This window comes from Sebastes umbrosus, chromosome 21 (genome assembly GCF_015220745.1).
Source record: "Sebastes umbrosus isolate fSebUmb1 chromosome 21, fSebUmb1.pri, whole genome shotgun sequence".
NCBI lineage: Eukaryota > Metazoa > Chordata > Actinopteri > Perciformes > Sebastidae > Sebastes > Sebastes umbrosus.
This window is the reverse complement of record NC_051289.1, coordinates 7,421,287-7,441,874: the sequence shown is the minus strand read 5'-3', so window position 1 is coordinate 7,441,874 and position 20,588 is coordinate 7,421,287. Positions and strand designations below refer to the sequence as shown.

Sequence of the window (20,588 nt, the reverse complement as noted above, 5' to 3'; positions counted from 1 at the left end):
ATTTTTTTTTTTAGTTAGAGAGAGTCAAAAGTGAATATAGTTGCAGAAACACCCATAAACATGTGCAAAATTATAATGTATGTTTTAATATCTTTAGACCTAATGAGTTATTCTCAAAGCTATTCTTAATTAGAGAAGCCTCTCTAAAATATTTTTATCTCAGTATTCACAATGATGCACAAAGTTTGATGAAAATTTATTTAAATGTCTACAAAATATTATAGAAAAAATATTATAGAATAATTTATATTATTATAGAAATATTATTGTAATGCTGCGTTAAGGACCTTTAGGCCTAGAAAGAACAAGTGATGAAAACCATAAAAAAATAAGCATGTTGCAGATAAAAATGTAATTTTGTGTACCTGTTTATATATATTACATAATCTGATTGTTAAAATGAAAATAGAAAAAAAATATAATTTGGGAGAGTCAAAAGTGAACATAGTTGCATAAACATGTGCAAAACTATGATGTATATTTTAATATCTTTTGACCTAATTAGTATATTAAAATCTTAACAACTATATGTAATTTTGTGTACCTGTTTATGTGTATTATATACTCTGATGGTTACAATTTTTAAATATTTTAATAGAAAAAAATAAAAAATAATAATTTAGGAGACTCAAAAATGAACATAGTTGCAGAAACACCCATAAACATGTGCAAAACGATGTTGTATATTTTATTATCTTTAGATTTAATTAGTTATTCTCAAAGCTATTCTTAATTAGAGAAGCCTCTTTATTCCCTATTGTACTAATCCAAACATGGGGCGCCATCTTGTGGTTATTTATTAATATTATTTTCAGTCAAATGTCTTTTCTATGCCTTGAATGGGTTGTCTTTAGCAAATGATTAATAATTAACAATTTCCCAATAGTGGTAGACCATCAGAAGAGAATGGATTCTTGTTTTTGAAAATCTTTTTATTTTATTTATTATTTATTTTCTCTATATTTATTTTCTGTTTAAGTGTATCTTCATTTTGTTAGAGGTGCCGATACTGTGAAGCTGTATATTGATTTTGGCCCTGTAAGAAAGGGAAAAGTTAAGAGAGAATGGGTGGGTGTGTGGGGTATGTTTTGTTTGTTAAAGTAAATCCTGTATTGAATATATTGCATAATAATGCTGATGTTTGTATAACAAAAAAAACAATAAAGACATTGTTAAAAAATAATAATAATAATAATAAAAAAATTAACAATTACCTATAAGCTTGTCCAAACTATATTTTTGTTATGTAGGTGAAACGTGTTTTATTATAGGTTAAATTATATGAATTGTATAGACACACAGTACACCTGAACTGAGTGGACTGTAATGTTGTGCAACATGCTGCCTTCCACTGTGTAATAATCTGAAACATATTAATTATTTCTTTTTTAAATATTTTTGAGAGTTACAAGTTCTTTTAACATGGTCATGGAGCATACATATATACTGTATATTTGTATTCTGGGGGTATCGTTCCTATGCAGAGGGTAGTTTAGTTTATTTATTGACTACACTGAGGGTGTTTTATATTTTAATAATTGATTTATTTATTGTGTTGAGTTGAATGTGCTACTTATTTTGTACTGTAATTACCTTGTGCCTTTTTCTACCTTTTTTCTTTTTCTTAAAGCTGACTCGGTGTAAACTGCTCAGAAATCCAATGTACTTATAGGTGCAAATGGAAAATAAATTTCTTGAATCTTGAATCTTCTGTTTCCTGTTTTACTTTGAAAAACCCTGACCGGAAGTTCCGCTTTTAGCTCCTCGCTAGCTTAACATAGCCTGTGTTAGCTTTAAGCTAGGAGTTGATAAAGTGAGTTGGAGAAGGAGGAGATCTTTGCTGCTAGTTTTAGGGAGTTCATCTCAGTTTTAACAACCAGATCAAAGGTAGAAGAGCTGAATATAGTCTCAGAGTACCTGGAGAAGCTCGTTATCTCTAAACTAAACAGCCTGTTGTCTTCAGAGTTGAGTCGCTGGAGGAGAAACAACAACAAGCAGAGTTCAGCTGAATGGCTGAAGGCTCCTCAGGTAACTAACAGACTGTCTAAATGACTCATCCATACAGGGAATAGACATGTTATACTGTCCACGTGGAGCTGATTTACTCTGTCACGTTTCACTCTCTCTCTTTATGTTGTAAACTAGCTAGTTTAGCTGCATAGCTAACGTTAGCTGCTAACTTTAAGCTAACTGAGCAGCTGTTTATTCATTTGGTTTGGTTAGTTAGTCTTTAATATATCAGTGAAATCTAAAGTCTTTTCTTACAGTGAACTTTGAAATCTAACATTACACCTGACCTGAGCTACAGTAGCATTATTTAATGATTGCTACCTAGTGTTACTTCTGGTGACATCATGTGGATGTAATTGAGTTGTAAATCAAGATAAAAATGCCATCAATGAAGAAATAACTATTTTGTGAGAGTTGTTTTGTTGGTCATACATTAGACATTATTCTAATCACTGATGGAAATCAGCAGCATTTCGTTTTCATGGGTTCCTCAGGCAGGTAGCTGACGTGACAACATTATGACAGTGAACTTTGAAAGCTATCATTACACCTGACCTGAGCTACAGCACCTTTGTTTTATGATTAGCTAGCTAACTTACTACCTAGTATACTGTCATTATTGGTTACTATTTGACTGAATGAAGGAATCCATACCATCAGTGAAGAAATAACTTTAGTTTTTTTTGTTGGTTATACTAGATTATGTAAGTTTTAAGACATTATTCTGGGCTCTGGTAGCCTTTGATTGGTTATATACTGGTTAAAAGACACAGTAATTGATTGGTGAATCACTGATGGAAATCAATGAGTCACTGTTTTTCATTTCAGAATAAAACAACATTATGTTAGTACTGATTCTATTCATCAACTGATACAATCCAGAACAAGTAGATTTAAGATAAACAAGCAAAGAAGTTTTGAGAGTAGAGAAGAGTAAATTGGGCAAATTATTCCAGTACTATTATTTTATGATTGCTAGCTAGCTAACTTATTACCTAGTATAACTTCTGGTTACGTCATATGGGTTGTAATTACATAAACTGAATATGGGTTGTAATTGAGTTGTAAATCGACAGAAAAAATGTTGAATTAATCCATACCATCAGTGAAGAAATAACTTTGGTTTGTTATTTAAAACATTTTTTGTTGGTCATACTAGATAATGTAAGTTTTAAGACATCATTCTGGGCTCTGGTAGTGTTTGATTGGTTATATACTGGTTAAAAGACACAGTAATTGATTGGTGAATCACTGATGGAAATCAATGAGTCACTGTTTTTCATTTCAAAATTGATTAGAGGAGATGCACCATCTCCTTTTCCACAAAACATGGAAGTTAACAAACATTTAAGCACATAATTATTAATAATGATATAAATTAAATTACAAATTAAACAAAACCATAAATTCAACAACAATCAACATAGTAACATCAATAAGGACATACACATAAAAGCTCTCCCTCCGACCCAAATCACACCAACATAACATGATAATGATGAACATAAAAATGAAATAACATTATGTCAAAATACTGATTTCATAAACTGAAAACAAAGGCAAATACAAACAAGAACAAGTCGATTTAAGATAAACAAGCAAAGAAGTTTTGAGAGTAGATAAGAGTAGAAAAGAGTAAATTGGGCAAATTATTCCAGTCTAATGGTGCTTTAAACTTTAAAACATGTCTCCCAACTATTTAAAAATTCCAGGAAGTATAAAAATAAAAAGGTTGTTGAGATTGTCTAAAGTTAATATGATGATCTGAATGGGACTAAAAGCTGTTTTTAAGTATAAAGGATAGTTGAAGTAAATGCATTTGAAAACAAAGAGCAACCAATGAAAATGTCTACTAGAGTGAAGTGATAGCCAGTTAAGTGTATCATACATGAAACAATGATGTGTGCGATTCTGGTATATGATGTCACCGTAGTCAACAATAGGAAACAAAAGCTGTTGGACAAGTTGCTGTGTTCATTCCTTCTACTAAACATATTTACCGTAGCTGTATTTGGTTGAGATTATCATACACACAGCTTCAGGCTTCTAACACTGTCCCTTTTTCTGTTTTCAGATCCACCCGACCTCAATCCAGATGAGGCGTCGCATCAAAAACACTATCAGCACAAACCCAAAAGAGGCCGGCCCAGATACAACAATGACAGAAACCTGAATAGTTATGATCCCTCTCAACAATATGGACACTTTCAGCAGGACGTTAAACCCCCATTTAGCCACGATAATTCAAATTATGCATCGCATCAGCATCCTCCCTACCAAGGAGAGGATGGAGCCAGAAGGCGAGGCAGAGGCAGAGGGAGGAGAGAAGGGAATAGAGGTGTAAATGGGAATTTTGGTGGGTCCAGCTCCAGTTGGCAAAGACCTGGAGCTGACTTTGGCCCGTATAGTGGTAACAACAGGGGTGCGGCGGGGTTTTCCTCTAGGCCACATCCCATGGATGGACCTGATGGGCCCAGCTGGCGAAGAGAAGATGCGGGCAGGAATTTCGACCAAACCAATGAAGATCCAGATGCATGGGCTAAAAAACCCAGGAAGTATAGCCAGGAGCAGAGGAGAGGGCAACAAAATGAAAAGGGCACTCGCTTAAAGGAGAACAACACTGCAGTAGAGAGGTCAAATGAGACCAAAGGAGAAAACCCCCCTTCAGACATCAGGGAAAGAAGTCAGAGGAGCAGGACGGGTCCAATCAAACCACCTAAACCACCATCTCAAGAGGAAACAGGCTCAGAGAGGGGCACCAGTATCCAAGATGAGTCTGGCCATGGCAGATCATCTCAGGATCCTGCCAGTAAAGCTGGACGAGGCTCAGGAAGAAACACACCCCTTCAGCCCAGAGGGGGGAGAAGAACGCATCATCAAAACCAGAGGCCAGGCCAGAGGAACTGGGATAAGATGCCAGAGAGCAAGGAGACGCAGACAGGTTAGACTGTAACTCCCTGTAAACTCTTACATAGAAACCAGAGACAGTTCAGAAAGGAGACGGTGCACTGCGAGTCAGTTTCCTGTATCTGTGTCACGGGGGTTTCACCACTGCCACGCCCCTCTAGGAGACTAGCGGCAGGTCCTGAGTCTATTAACTCAAATGGGAGAAGTGAAAGTGAACACAGATTATGACTGATTATTTCCCCCCATAGTCACCAAAGAAAATATTAGACCCATTTTTCACAAGCCACATATCTTCCCAACATTCTAACACGAAAATGGCATTTGTGGCAACACACACTCGCGGTTACTAACGTTCACTAACACCCTAGCTAACTAATCTTCGCAATGTTAAATATGGATGTTAGCTATGTAAATATCTAATGTTAACAAAAGAAAATGTAAATATGTTATGCAAATATAACCCAATCTGCTTTCATCCATCCACATGATGCAGCAGAAAAGTAGAAACAGAATCAACTTTTGGAGAAACGCGACCAGACGTCACGCTGCGAGCTATACAACCCAGTCATGAGGGAACAAAAGACGTTAATTGTGGCAGTTAATGGGCCATTAATGTGGCTCTCCCACACCGCAGCAAAACCTTACTGCGAGTCGCCCCAACGCCTGATCTGGTGTGAATGCAGCCTGAGGGTTCTTGAGGTTAAAGCAGTTAATTGTCTCCTGAACCTGTGATCTCTTCTCTCCACAGGGTGTCTGATTGAGCAGCTGTCTGAGGAGAAGTACGAGTGCATGGTGTGCTGTGATGTCATCCGGTGCATGGCTCCGGTGTGGAGCTGCCTGAGCTGCTTCCACGTCTTCCACCTGAACTGCATCAAGAAGTGGGCTCGTTCCCCGGCCTCTCAGGCAGATGGTACAACCCTTAAACAACATCTGGATGTTTAGTATACAGTTTAAGCTGCACTGACCTACTCTCCACTCAGTATGTTTATGTCTGTGAGGCTACAAAACAACATGCCCTCTGTGCATAATACCGTTGTGTAGCTGGACAATACCGAGTCGATGTGGCCCCATTAACAAAAACACAGCTCTCAGGCTTTTAAGTTCCTGCTGCATCAACAGTGTATTGTGTTGCATTTTCAGTTTGAGCCCAGTGGGAATATCTGCTGTTCTCTTTATTGAGAGTTTATATTAAAAAATGTTATTTATACTAAAACAAAGCTGTTTTTCAGAGTCAGCTGAAGGTTGGCGTTGTCCGGCCTGCCAGAATGTTGCACTGAAACAACCAACCTCCTACACCTGCTTCTGTGGTGAGTGACTGTGTCATTTATGCAATTAAATACATATTATTAACTGTAATCTATCAGTTGTCAGGTTAGATAATTTAACGTATAATTTGGACACTTTCTCCCCCATTTTTTTCCTCTAACTTATCAAGTTTGTGACTGAAACTGAATGAGACAAAGTCATCACTGTTTTTGGTCCACATTTGATTGGCAGGTAAAGTGACAAACCCAGAGTGGCAGCGCACTGAGATTCCCCACAGCTGTGGTGACATGTGTGGGAAGAAAAGGAGCGGAGTGGACTGCAACCACCCCTGTAACATGTAAGCAGTAAAAACAGTGTTTTAATGGTGTCTTTGTTTTGTAATCTTCAGGGAAATAATGTGTTGGGCCTGGGTGTAACACTGCATCCAGGCCCTTTTTCAAATAAATCCATCCCAAGTTGTGAAGTTAATGATTATTATTAGATGAGTGAGGAGGCGTGAGACACTGTAAAAAATCTGTGATTATATCGCATAGGTATGGGACGATATGAAAATTTCATGTCACTATTATCCTGGCCAAAATAATTGCAAATTCAAAATTTAAATAATCAACAAAATAGGCTTAAAACTCACTAAAATTGCACAAAAACATACTGGAATCACTTTACCTTACATTTTGTTAAGAAACAAATATGTTTATTGCATCACAGTTAGGACACTTAATTTTTTAGTTAAAAACAAACAAACAATTTGAAAAAAAGGTAATCGTAAATAATAAGGTCCCCCTGCATAAATATAGGATAAATAAAAAAATAACATTGTGTGAGTCTGTTATTTCTTAAATGATAATTCCTGTATTTTAAATCAGGCTCTTTTTTTCACTTCTCTACCATGATAGTGAGCTGGACAGCTTTTTTCAAGTCACTTGTGACGATATTCACGATTATCCCGATAACGAAAATCCACCACGATCAATTTATTGTTTTTCATTGTGAGCCGTGATAAAATCCTATATCATAACATCCCTGGTATTGTAGCTGGGAACAACAAGAATTAAATCTGTAAAATATGTGGTAAAAAGTACTACGATTTTTTATTTTCAAATCTTGTAATAATTACAATGTAGTACAGATTTTGCATGTAATGTTTAATATTTGCACATGATTTTTTTTTTAATATTATTGTGTCTTTGAATGTTATCAATCCAAAATTCTCCTGAAAAGTATTTGTGTTAAACAATGTTTTCTGTGTGTCCCTTCAGCTTGTGTCACCCTGGACCATGCCCACAATGTCCTGCCTTTATAACTAAATCCTGTATCTGTGGGAAGACCAGGTACTCTACATTTGAATCATGTTTCCATCTCTCCATCTGTGTATCTTATGTATTTGAACATTGTATATTTATTTACACAAAGAGATCGGCTCATTTTATCTGTGTTTTTGACACCGTGATATTGATGGAACTATGTGTTTGCAGTCAACCAATGCGCTGTGGTCAGGGTACAGTGCTCCAGTGTGACAAGGTGTGCGGTGCCTTACTCAACTGTGCCAAACACCCCTGCACCCAGGTGTGCCACAGTGGGACATGTCAACCCTGCCAGCTGCAAGTTCAGCAAGGTTAGTCTCACTTTGCCAGCTCCACACGATGTTATGACAGAATTTGTCCTGCAGTCGTCTTTTGATCTTGGACACATGATCTTATAATCAACTCATTTTCTTCTGTTTTTATTTTCTTTAGTGTGCTACTGTGGCGTTACCACTCGCGAAGCCCTGTGTGGCACAGACAAAGACGGATTTGATGGTTCGGGACATTTCTCCTGTCAAAAATTATGTGGGAAGTAAGTCTTGCGGCAATAAATGATATCCATCCTCCGTTAATAATAAAGCTTTTATATCAGTTAGACAGTTTCCACCACTGCCTCGCACTCACTTTCCTCCTTTCAGGATGCTGAACTGCGAAGCTCACCAGTGCCAGCAGGAGTGCCACCGCGGTCCGTGCCAGCTGTGCCCGCGCTCCCCGAGCCTGGTGAAGACGTGTCCCTGCAGTCAGACGCAGCTGACCAAACTCCTGGAGCTGGGTTACTCTGAGCGACGGAGCTGCTCTGATGCCATCCCCTCCTGTGGAAAGACGTGCAACCAACCTCTGGCCTGTGGCTCCAGCGGTAAGGAACAAAACAAAGTGGGTCTTAACTAGAGAAAGTACTAAAGTACTTCTGCCTTGTCAACATCCTCAGACTCCGACATAATTGCTCATAACATAGTGTAACTGTTTACCGACGTTCGGCACGTTTTTCAATCCTGAGACAATGAAACGTTTTTTTATTTTGTCTGTTCAGACAGGATGTTCATTATGTTGAGCTTGCATACATTGTTCTCACACGTCGTTAGGACTTAAAGAACTCGTGTTATTTCAGACATCATCCATATGTGTGAGAAGTTGTGCCACGAGGACAGCTGCGGGCCCTGCTCCCTGACCTCCACTATCAGATGCAGATGTGGCTCCAAGACCAAGGTCGGCAGAAACACCAGCAGAACAACATTTATCTTCAGTGTTGAAGTCATCCGTTGTGCTTTATTTATTATGTCAAAGAGTTAAATAATAGGCCTTTTGTTTTTCAGGAGGTCCCGTGTGCAACGATTGAAAAAGAAGGTGAGATTTAAACAACGTCAGATGAAATATCAGCGCCTACTTATATTGTCTGGTATTTCACTTCTGACTCTTTCTATTGCAGAAGAGCTCGTCTTCACCTGTGAGAAGCGCTGCAACAAGAAACGCTATTGCGGCCGACACAAGTGCAGCGAGCTGTGTTGTGTGGTGAGTATTCAGTGACTCTGGGTCAATGTGTGTAGTTTTTACTGTCCAAACATGAGATAGAATTAAACAAAATTATGTTATCATGCAACCTAGATGCAAAGATGCTAGATTCACATCTGGAGGTGACAGTTTGCAGCAAACATCTGATAAAAGTGTTGACTACAAGCTCTTATGATTAGTCAAAATGTCAATAAAAGTTTGATTATTGGGACAGTGCTAGACGATAGGAGGTGGTGTCACTGGTTTCTGTTTTACCATCCAGACTGTGGAGCACAAGTGTCCCCTGATCTGCGGCTACAAGCTCAACTGTGGCCTCCACCGCTGCCAGGAGCCTTGTCACCGTGGAAACTGTGAGCCCTGCTGGCAGTCCAGTGAGTCCTTCAGTCCAACACCAGCACTGTAGTACCACAAAAAAAAATTATAATTTGAGTTTTTGTTGTGTAATCTTTTGTCTTTTGTGGTATTATGTCTGGCATTAATGTGCCATGATGCAGCTCATATCCTACGTGGTGTCCTGATTTCATTGTGTTTGCAGGTTTCGACGAGCTGGCGTGTCACTGTGGGCTCACGGTCTTGTACCCGCCCATCCCCTGTGGCACAAAGCCTCCAGAGTGCAAAAGCATGTGCACAAGAAGACACGAGTGTGACCACCAAGGTGAGATAAAAGAAGTTAAACGTTCACACTGCAGTTATAAACTGTATCTGAGAATCCTAACATTTATGTCTCTTTTAGTGTTTCACAACTGCCACAGTGAAGAGAAGTGTCCACCTTGCACGTACCTTACTCAGAAATGGTGCATGGGAAAGCACGAGGTAACCCTGAGCTGCACAACTCCTTTTCTGTTTTTCTTTTTCTATTCCTATGATTAAAGTGACACTCTTCTCTTCGTCCCACAGCAACGCAGCAACATCCCGTGTCACCTGCAGGACATTTCTTGTGGCCTGACATGTAACAAAACGCTGCCGTGTGAGATGCACCGCTGCAGAAAGATCTGCCACCGGAGCGAGTGTTTGGCAGGAAGCAGCTGCCAGCAGCCCTGCGCGCTGCCTCGTCCAGACTGCGGCCACCCGTGCGCCGCTCCCTGTCATAAAGGCAGCAGCTGCCCACGCACCACCTGCACCGCCAAGGTACACCACACTGAGAACAGCTGGACTCCCAGTAGCTGAAATATGGTTTACAAAGTTTGAGCAGATGGTCGCTTTTACGTCGAGGCTTGGATTCATGGGGAGTTTAGGCATATTTTCCCACCATCAGGGGAAGTCTCTCCTCAATTTAATAACTCATTACGCTGATAAATAAAATTATATTTAGCCAATAAATTCAGTTTTATGAAGGTGTCACATCTATTAATTATTGAAGGTTATGTTCAACAGCCCAGCTGTGTATTATTTCTGTAGTTTTTAGCTCCACAAAATAGTGTGTAACTGTCATAAATAGTTAACTTGGATGAAATAACAACATTTCAGTGGCAGCCCTCCAAAAGCTCAACAAACAATGAGGCCTTTCACAGCTGCAGGAATTCCTCACATGAGCAGCATCAAACTTCTAAGAAATCAACATATTTGTCTGCTTACAAAAGCACCAAACTGAAGTCTGTTCCCTCATATGTTTAAAGGGTAAGGTCAGTATTTTTCAACCTGGACCCTATTTTCCCATGTTCCCAGCTGCTAAACAAGCTGCAATATAATCATTTGGCAGCGTCAGTTTACGTCCACTAAAAGTGCTTGTTTTTGCCACTGACAGGCTCAGATTGTTATTATAAGTGTCTGACAACATTATGGAAAGGACCCTACATAGAAGTGAAGCGTTTTTCTTACCTTTCGCTTGATCCGGTGTGTCTGTGTGTCTCGCTCAGAGTAGTCTCGTCGCATCCACATTGTCGAAATCGTCTAAATTTTCAGCCATGACAATGAAAATCTTTTAGATAACACTAAGCTACGCTCTCTGTACTCCAACACAACAAACTCTGACAACACCGGTGTCCCGTGGCACTCCTCTCTCCAACTCTCACTCACGTTTTATTTCTCTGTAGGGTCCTTTCCATTATGTTATCAGATGCTTATAAGAACAATCTGAGCCTGTCAGAGGCAAAAACAAGCACTTTTAGTGGATGTAAACTGACGGTGCCAGATTACCAAATAATACAGCAGCATACTCCGTCAATACTGGACCAATTTCAGAAATTGTTGTCCCTATTAGTCACTTAAAATAGGGTCCAGGTTGGAAAATACAGACGTTGCCTTTTAACACTAGTAGTGGAGTCTAATTCTTCATATTTTCCACAGGTCGCTCTACAGTGCGATTGTGGGCGAAGAAAGGAAATGGTGAACTGCACAGAGGCGACCACTTCATATCAGAGGTCCGTTAAAGTGTTTCTATATTCAGCTGTTTTGAATTTTGAATATATGAAGTGGTTGAAACGTCCTTGAATCCTCTGCACGGCAGGTACGCAGCCATCGCCATGGCCAGTAAGCTGTCTGACATGCAGCTCGGCGACTCCATGGACATCGGCCCGTTCCTCACTAAGAAGGAGCTGAAACAGACCAGGTAGAGTAACGGAGGACGTCGATGCTCAAAGAGTTGGGGCCAAAGCTATCGATGTAAAGTGTTTGCTGAAAGTGACGCACACAAAATGATTGAGGAAATGAGTCATATTTCTCTGCAGTGTTTTTTTTGTGCAGTTGCGAGGCGTGGCACGATGCAGCTTCTTTTTAATCAATAATGAAACATTATTTAAATGTTCTTCTGCACAGAAATTGATTTCCTGTTCAGTATGAGTGATCGCTTTTTGTTTGTGCATTAATATTTAAATAAATCAATCAAAGGGGAATGCATTTAATGGATTACAGCAGCTACAGCAGAACCATCTGAAGTTAAAAAACAAACCAGGAGCGAATCGGCATCCAACTTAAAAGATTTGAAAATCCGCCTGCATGTTTGTTGTTTCTCTCAGGCTTGAATGTGATCAAGAGTGCGCTACTTTGGAGAGAAACAGGCGTTTGGCGGAGGCGTTGCAGATAGATATAACCTCTGACCCCTTCAACGCCCGCTCTACTTCTGTGTACAGCGACAGCCTCAAAGACGATGCCAGGTCTGTCCTCTACTGCACATTTATTACTGGTCATTTTATTAACTGCACAAGTTGGTTCATCGTGTCAGTTTGTTCCCACGGCCCAAAAAATACAGACGTTCTTCTGTTCCTCCTCTCTTTCAGAAAAGACCTGAAATTTGTCACAGAGGTAGAAGAGGAGATCAAGAATCTCGTTGAGCTTGCTAATAAGGTAAGATGATGATACAAGGGACTCATTGTGCCAGGGTGGTAATGACAGTTTGGGTGGCCCCTTGTGCTCCCTCTGGTGGCTGTGTTGGGAGCCCACTGCTCCTGGTCTTGGTCTCTCTTGCACATTGATAACCTTAACTTAATTATCTTACTGATTTTTTCATTTGCATAATGGCAAATGGCATTTTATTGTCCGCAGGGAAATTAATTTTCAGTTAACACACAACACTGTTTGGCAGAGTTGGAGCAGCTGGTGCACCATCAAGTAAAGCAAAACGAACTCCTAACACGAGAAGAGGCACAAAGATACAAACAAAAAAGATTTCTAAGCACAATTTGTTTAAAGCTGCAGCACACAGGACCGCGTACCGGAGGGCATTTGCTGTTGATAGGATGTGCTGGTGCATCATTTTCTACAATAGGTTACTCATTAATGCAATCTCTGTCGGCACCATGGAGTTCAGATGCATTCCAGTGATTTTTTTTTTTATTGTTCACAGTTACTGAAGACAGTAGAGTGCTCCAGGGATGACGTGTTTTTGTAGGCCAACCAAGAAGTTAGCATCGTACGAGTTCCCTCGACAAAAAGCCAGTGAGATTTTTCCACTGGGTTTTGGATTATTGCAGAAAATAATCTGTGGCAAACAGATGTTTATGATACTTGTATGTTTTGTTCAGCAAGATAATCTCCACAAATGAACACCGCTTTTATGATTTTTGAAGTGTAAATGCAATCGTCAGAAGTAGAAAGCTAACGTTAGGCGATAAACAAACTACACCCGGTCACATGAGCGCGAGTACACACAACGAGGCTGTAAAGGAGGACGAGTCGGCGAGATGACTTTTAGTAGTCTCGTTTGGCCACGCCTTTTTTAAGACACAAAAGCTTCAAAAATTCATTAGTGGGGTATTTACTGACGCATTTTATGTCCTAGAACAAAGCGTTAAAATCTGTTAAGCTTGTGTTAACCACAGACATTATTTCAGGCATCTAACTAAAACCCATTGACTTCCAGACAAGGGAACCGAAAGTGCTAAATCTCATCTCATTTCCGGGTTTCAGAACTCATTCCTGCAGCACTCTATCGCGATTGACAGAATGTTACAGCACTCTACAGATGTTCGAGGAAATAAAACCAACAATAAATCGCCTCAGCTTCTGCTTAAAATGCAGCTGTTACGATCATTTCATAACTTCTGTATTCAGAACAATATTGATGTACAATCTATTAGTTTTCATCTGTATCTATACCATTACAAAAGATCACTGTTTGCCCTGTTAAACACTTGCATGTTTGGAACTAGTGTCAATTTAGGAAAAAAGCTACGCTTACCTGATTAGACTACCCACTTTTAGTTGTCTAAACCCACAGCTTTCTGTCTTATAATAGTTATTTATACATTATTTTTCTGACCCAGTTGTTGTATATTCAGCTATTCTTGAGCTCGGTCAATTCTCCAGTGGACCTGCGAGATGGGACCAGCTGCTTGTAGATTTCTGAGAGGACGGCGAAGCCTCTTCAGTAACAAGCCAGACTAAATTAGTAGTTGCCTCGTGGGGCCTTTAGAAAAATAGTCTCCGTGTTCTTTTTTCAGCTTTGTTGGATGCATCGAGGCTAACAGGAGTGAGGCTGTCAAGGTCACTGCCGCTTTGGTTGCTTTGCCAAATGTAAAAATGTATTGTTTATGGCCGGCTGAAGCCTCTTTTTTTTAGAACGATGAATCATGGGGGGCAAAAGCTCTTCTGCCTCAGAGTCTGCTTATGAAAGGTTTTTTATCATATTTTCTCACGTCTTAAAGTTGCTGCCTTCATTCTCTGCTCTTGACCTTCAAGTGTGGGCGAGGTTATTACATTTTATTCTCTATCAAAATTTCTAACTAGCTTCTGGCAGAGAAAGTGGATCAGTTTTATGCCAGTTGGTGTTTCCCCAACCTCTCCATATGTACTGTAAAATGTCAGCTACAGAAAACAGGCCACACATACACCACATACCTAAAAGTATGTGGACATCTGCACATTACACCCATATTATTAAAACAATGAGCATTAATCTGCTGCTTTAACACCTCCGCCTCTCCTCCGGGAAGGCTTTCGGTTTCACCTGCAGCTGCAGGGATTTGTTACCATTCAGCCTTAAGAGCATTAGTGAGGTTGGACACTGATGCTGGGCGATAAGGTCTGGCTGATCGTCTACCCAGAGGTGTTAGATGGGGTTGAAGTCAGAGCTCTGTGCAGGCCAGTCTAGTTATTACACACCAGACTGAGAAAATCCATTTCTTTGTGGAGCTGGCTTTGTGCACAGGGGCATTGTCACATTGAAACAGGAAAGGGAATTCCCCAAACTGTTGGTTTGGAAATTGGAATTGCACTATAAAATCTAAAATATCACTGCATGCCTTAACTAGAAACTCATGAAAAGCAGCCCAGACCTTTTTAGAGGTTGGAATGGTAAAATGATCCTTTAATTCACAAGAAAAGAGCAAAGTCTGAAACAATGAATCAGGTTTTGTGTTGCAGCAATGTTTTTTTCTACTTTCCTGTCCTGTTATTCATCTCATGACCCCTCAGGTTTCTGTTGCATCCAGTGGTCCTGACCTCCCAGTTTATTTGAGAGTAGATTTTAGTAGAACTGCAACGATTAATCGATTAATTGACATATTGTACCTTTTTGTCTGTACAGAGGAGAAAATCAGATTAAAGCGTTCAAACGTCTATTGATATAATATTGATATTGTGATATGAGACTAGATATCGTCTTAGATTTGGGATATCGAAATATCATAATATGGCATAAGTGTTGTCTTTGCCTGGTTTTAAAGGCTGCATCACAGTAAAGGGATGTAATTTATTGAAGTTACCAGACTACTATTATTTGCCTTTACCCACTTAGTCATTATATCCACATTACTGATCATTATTTATCAAAAATCTCAGTGTAAATAATATATATCGTCACAATATCGACATTTGATTTTCTCCATATCGCCCAGCACTATCTCAAGATGATTTTGTGTTTTTAAAGAATTAATGATACACTTATTGTAGAGCTGCTATTATAACTGTTATTTTCATTATATATTAATCTGCTGATTATTTTCTTGATTGAGAATAGTTAGTTCCTAACGGACACATGTTACTGATGTCTGCAGGGAAAACAGACAAAGAGGAGCCACTGTTTCCCGCCCATGAACAGTCAGCACCGCAAGATCATCCACGAGCTGGCCGAAGTCTACGCCGTGGAGAGCGTGAGCTACGACAGCGAGCCCAAACGCAACGTGGTCATCACGGCCCACAAGTAAGACTTTAATTCATGCAGCCTGGATTCCTTCGTATCAAATACAAATGTTGGTTTTGGAGTTGAAGAATGTGTTTTGCTCATTTTCTCAGGGGGAAGTCCACCTGTCCAAACTCAACCCTGACATCACTGATAGAGCGAGAGACGTCAGCGAGGGCCCCTCCTCCCATCGCTCACATCAAACAGCACAGCAGCAAGTACGTCTTCTTCTGTAACTACTAAGTTACTAGTACTACTGTTCTGTAACTGGAGGGTCACAGAAGTGTCCTCAAACATCAGATTGAACTTCATTTTTAAGCATTTATGGATTAAGGATGAATTGTGGCTGTTTGACCTTATCATTCGTGTTAGTTTTTAGATTTTACTGCCTGCTTATGTGACTCATTTTCTTCTCTATTCTCCTCCTAGGGCCGTCAGTGGAGGCACCTGGTCGAAGATGGTGAAGGAAGAGCCTGTGATAGATTATTTTGATGTCCAGGATTAAAATGAGGCCAAACCATAGAAGAAGAAACCTCAGGATCTACTCATAAACATCAGTTTACATCTGCCAAAAAAAGTATATTATAATAAGTATATTATGACATTCGTGTTCATCAAATATCTCTAAGATTTCCTGTTGCTTCATAATCAAATAAAATTACATTTGTGAACACCCACACTTGGTTTATCTAGGAGGATGAATTGAATGAGTGCTGAGTGTTCCTCTCCCCTCAGATATTAAAGTTGATCGAGCATCGCACGGATCATTTTGAGAAGCAGCTGAGTGTTTACTTTGTTTCATTTGTATGCAACCGATCCCTCACTGAACCCAACTTAATAAAAAGCGAATTCTCTCCTTATTTAAAGGACACAGTTGTTGATGTGATTTTAATGCATCTTCAATATTCAATCACTCCTCCTAAAAATAGCTCCTAACTCACCGGTTGGTGCTTCTTCAGGGTGAGCTCAAACAGTATATATGCCAGAAACATTTTCAGCCGTGGGATATCTTTTGTTCTTTGTGTGCTGGTGTGGAGCCAAGGCTTCGGTAGTAAACCTCTGCTGATTGAGTTTGTGGGTGGGAAGGAGTGGGCTGCACTGCGGGGAAGAAAGCTTTGTTGAAAACACGGCTATGACCCAGATGTTGAGCTGCACTTTCTGAAAACTCTTCCTTGGTTATAAAAAAAAAAAAAAAAACCTCAAGGAATTTATAGGTGAGGTCAGACCTGAGTGGGATTCATGTGTCGTTCAAGGACACATAAACGAGGAGGATATTGGTCAGCTCGACAGGTTTGAACATGTTCTCTGTCGGCAGTCTGAGAGGTTGATAGAGTTAAGATGCTGATGACTCAGATTTAAGACACAAATATGCTGATACAGACCTGAAGACTTTTTCTCAATATTTTTTACCTCTGCCCACCTCACAGTGTTTCTGTGGTTTTTATGATTTCAAGAGACTTAATATCAAGGCAACAAGTAGAGCCTGTTCTTTCCTTTGTTTATTCTTTTGTGCAGTTTTTATGCGAGAACAATGGGCCAAGTTAACCCAGAAGTGAAAGTGAAAGCCCTCATACTCTACAGCCTAAAATAATTTGCTCATGTTATTGTGGTTAAAAGATTTCAAGTCAAGTCTGTTTTTTATATAGCCCACAAATCATAAATTTGGCTCAAGGGGCTTTTACAATCTGTAAAAAACTCCCCCAAAAGAACTTTAACAGGGAAAAACAATATAATTTAGATAAAATATGTAATTTTCATGCTGTGAAAGTGATGTGAAATAGGATTAATTCTCATGTACCTCATATTTTGCAGGACAGCTCTTTATATCGATAACAGGGCTGCTCCCTCTGAGTTGATGAGTCGAGTAATTGGTGGTTTTGGTCTTAGTCCACTAACATTTCTTAAGTTTATTAGTCATTTGTTATGATTTTTTCATGCTGAATGACTCATTTCCAAGAAACTTATGAGCTCATCTCTGGTAAACACAAGATTTAAAGACGTGCTTTTGTGGGATTCTTTGTGGAGAAACTCACAGATCTGTCGATTAAATCAACTAATCGATTAGCCAATAAAATTGTATGAGTGTTAGTCGGCTAAGATTTTCTTTGGTCGAGGACAGCACTAATTGATAATAGTATAATAATACACATTTTCTCATGGTATATCAGCATATGTCTGCAGCAGTCCTACATTCCCAAATGTCATATTCCACTTTAGATACCTCTTTCTAATAAAGGGTAACTAATGGCTCTATTAATGGTTAATAGATCATGTACTAATGCATTATAGATCAGCTATAAAAATACATGGTTGCCAGGTTGTGAAAAATCTCTTTGTTTGGTGTTCATCCTTTAAATTGTGGTATAATACCAGAATCAAAATCAACTTTTTTTTTTGTCCAAGTTTGTTGATACATATTAAGAATTTGACTCCAGTTCCCAGCAGCTCTCTATAAACTTAAATTAACAGCTAAACACATATAAATCCTGTGCATCTATATGCACTAATGTTATAAATATTCTTTATAATTTTGGTCTACATCCTTTTCAGCCAAGGGGAGTTTTCAGAATCTGGCAACCCAAATTTGTCCCTTTTAACTGCTCTATAAAACAGCAGTAAATGATATATATTATATTATTAAAGGGTGCTTTATGAGAAAGTGCTCCAGTTCTTTTTTGGTTTAGGGACTGTAAACAGGTTTTTATCCAGTACATCACACATGAGGCCTGCACATAACAAAAAATGTCAGTCTTGCAGTGCACACATATAATAATCCTCATTTTCCTTCAAACAGTACAGGACAGTATAAACCCGCTCTTGAGGATGAATTTGATGACACTCCCTGCTGCACACTGGTCATTTTTCATTATAGGTTGTTATCCAGTACATCACACGAGGCCTGCACATAACAAAAACGTCAGTCTTTGTTCTTGCAGTGCACATATAATAATAAAATTGTTTGGGTGACCATATGAAGATACATATGAAGACTTTCAGTTCCCACAAGCTCTCAGTAAACTTAAATTAACAGCTAAACACATATAAATCATATGCATCTATATGCACTAATGTTATAAATATTCTTTATAATTTTGGTCTAGATCCTTTGCAGCCAAGGGGATTTTTTTTTCACAATATAGCAACCCAAATTTGTCCAAATTTGTGCTCTATAAAGCAGCAGTTAAATTATTAATTAAAGGGTTTTATAGTTACAACTCAATATAGTCATATTATTTCTTTATATTAATCTTGTCTCTAGGTGGAGGCTCTAGGTGCCTCTTCCTGCACTGTATATTATTCATTTGTGTTACGTTGTATAGTCTTAAATTGTGCAAAACAAATAAACAAATAAACCAATAAACTCACCACCCCAATATAAAGGGTGCTTTATGAGAAAGTGTTCTTTTAGGTTAGGGACTGTAAACAGGTTTTTATCCAGTACATCACACATGAGGCCTGCACATAACAAAAAAATAGTCTCGCAGTGCACACATATAATAATAATCCTCATTTTCCTTTATTTAAAGCAAACAGTACAGGACAGTATAAAAGCCTGCTCCTGAGGATAAATTTGATGACACTCCCTGGTAATTTTTCATTATAAGTTTTTATCCAGTACATCACACATGAGGCCTGCACATAACAAAAAAGTCTAAAATGCAGTGCACATATAATAATAATCCTCATTTTCCTTTTAATATTGACTGATGTATTATTTATTATTGTAAAGCACTTAGTGATTTTGTATCTGTGAAAGGTGCTATTGCTTACTTATTTACTGTACAACAAACTGAATAAGTAAACTATCTATATGCACTAAATGTTATAAATATTCTTTATAATTTTGGTCCTTTGCAGCCAAAGGGATTTTTTACACAACCTGGAAACCCCAAAATGTCTCCATAAAGAACTGCTCTATAAAACACCAGTAAATTATTAATTAAAGGGTTTATAGTTACAACTCCCCACCTCCAGTGCTCCAGTTTTTTTTTATGTTTAGGGACTGTAAATAGAAATTGTATCCAGTACATCACACATGAGGCCTGCACATAATAAAAAAATATCAGTCTTGCATTGCACATATAATAATAATAATTTTCCTTTTGTTAAAGCAAACATTATAACAGTATAAACCAGCTCCTGAGGATGAATTTGCTGACACTCCCTGCCTGCTGCACACTGGTGATGTTTCATTATCTGGACTCTCCAGCAGAGCAGAGAGAAGCTGCGCCTGCGCTCCAGCTCCTCTTCCTCCTCTCCAATCCTGCTGCCGGGCTCTCTGGCTCCATCCCCGGCTCGGCGTCCCACAGACAGGCCAGTCCTGGTGCTAAGAAGTCCGCCTAGCTGCTCCTCCAGTAATGGGGAAGAAGTGATAAAGAGGCTGCTGTCTTTGGAAGACGAGAGGAAGTTGAAGAGAAGCTCTCCACGACGCAGAACCGGACACCTCCAGAGAGAGAGAGACATCCTACATCCTACAGTTCCTTGTTGTTGAGTAGCCTCATAAAAAACCAGCGCATAGTGATGGAGAGAAAGGTATGGATGCTAACCATTTGTTTTATTCCACATCCGCATCCACCATTGAAACTATATCTTTATTATCCTGGAGCCACCAGCACCACCAGCACCAGATGGATTAGTGCGCACTGGAGGAGGAGTTTTTTATTATCCTCCTCTGTCTGTCTAGCTGTGTAATAATTTATTGTGCATGCAAAAAAAAAGAAAAAAAGAATCCACCTTATTTTTGGGTTTATTCTGGCTTTATTATGTAGCTGTGTAATTTATTGTGCATTTAAAAAAATCCACATTATTTTGGTTTATTCTGTTTATTATGGTGCGCAGTTTATTATTATAGAGAATATAGATGCATGGAGGTGGAGATGTGCATGTTTGACTGTATAGGCTACAGTCTGCATCACTGTATAGTTGCAGCACCTCCTCCACCTCCTCTCTCCACCTCCACCACCCCTCCCAGTTTTTGCAGCCGACGCAGACACCACCAAGCTCGGCTTGTTAACCTTGTCTGGTTGGTGGGAAAC

At 39.2% G+C, this 20,588-nt stretch overlaps 2 protein-coding genes across 2 annotated transcripts in view; both read left to right on the top strand.

Annotated features, from left to right (window-relative positions):
* Positions 1-1,744: 1,744 nt before the first annotated feature.
* nfx1 (nuclear transcription factor, X-box binding 1) lies at positions 1,745-16,421 on the top strand. The gene is made up of 23 exons (XM_037757199.1): positions 1,745-2,028; positions 4,085-4,951; positions 5,666-5,827; positions 6,147-6,224; positions 6,415-6,520; positions 7,443-7,514; positions 7,659-7,798; positions 7,920-8,019; positions 8,126-8,343; positions 8,596-8,693; positions 8,801-8,831; positions 8,914-8,996; positions 9,259-9,367; positions 9,532-9,651; positions 9,730-9,809; positions 9,894-10,124; positions 11,283-11,356; positions 11,443-11,544; positions 11,951-12,088; positions 12,212-12,278; positions 15,428-15,573; positions 15,666-15,770; positions 15,982-16,421. Exons 1-23 carry the CDS (start codon positions 2,010-2,012, stop codon positions 16,055-16,057), a joined length of 3,222 nt encoding a protein of 1,073 aa, XP_037613127.1. The 5' UTR covers positions 1,745-2,009; the 3' UTR covers positions 16,058-16,421.
* Positions 16,422-19,813: 3,392 nt separating this feature from the next.
* LOC119480599 (SWI/SNF-related matrix-associated actin-dependent regulator of chromatin subfamily D member 3) overlaps positions 19,814-20,588 on the top strand; it is a 42,156-nt gene continuing 41,381 nt past the window's right edge. Inside the window, exon 1 of the mRNA XM_037757029.1 lies at positions 19,814-20,085. Coding sequence (XP_037612957.1) covers positions 20,074-20,085 — 12 coding nt within the window. The 5' untranslated portion in view covers positions 19,814-20,073. The remainder of the gene's footprint in view (positions 20,086-20,588) is intronic.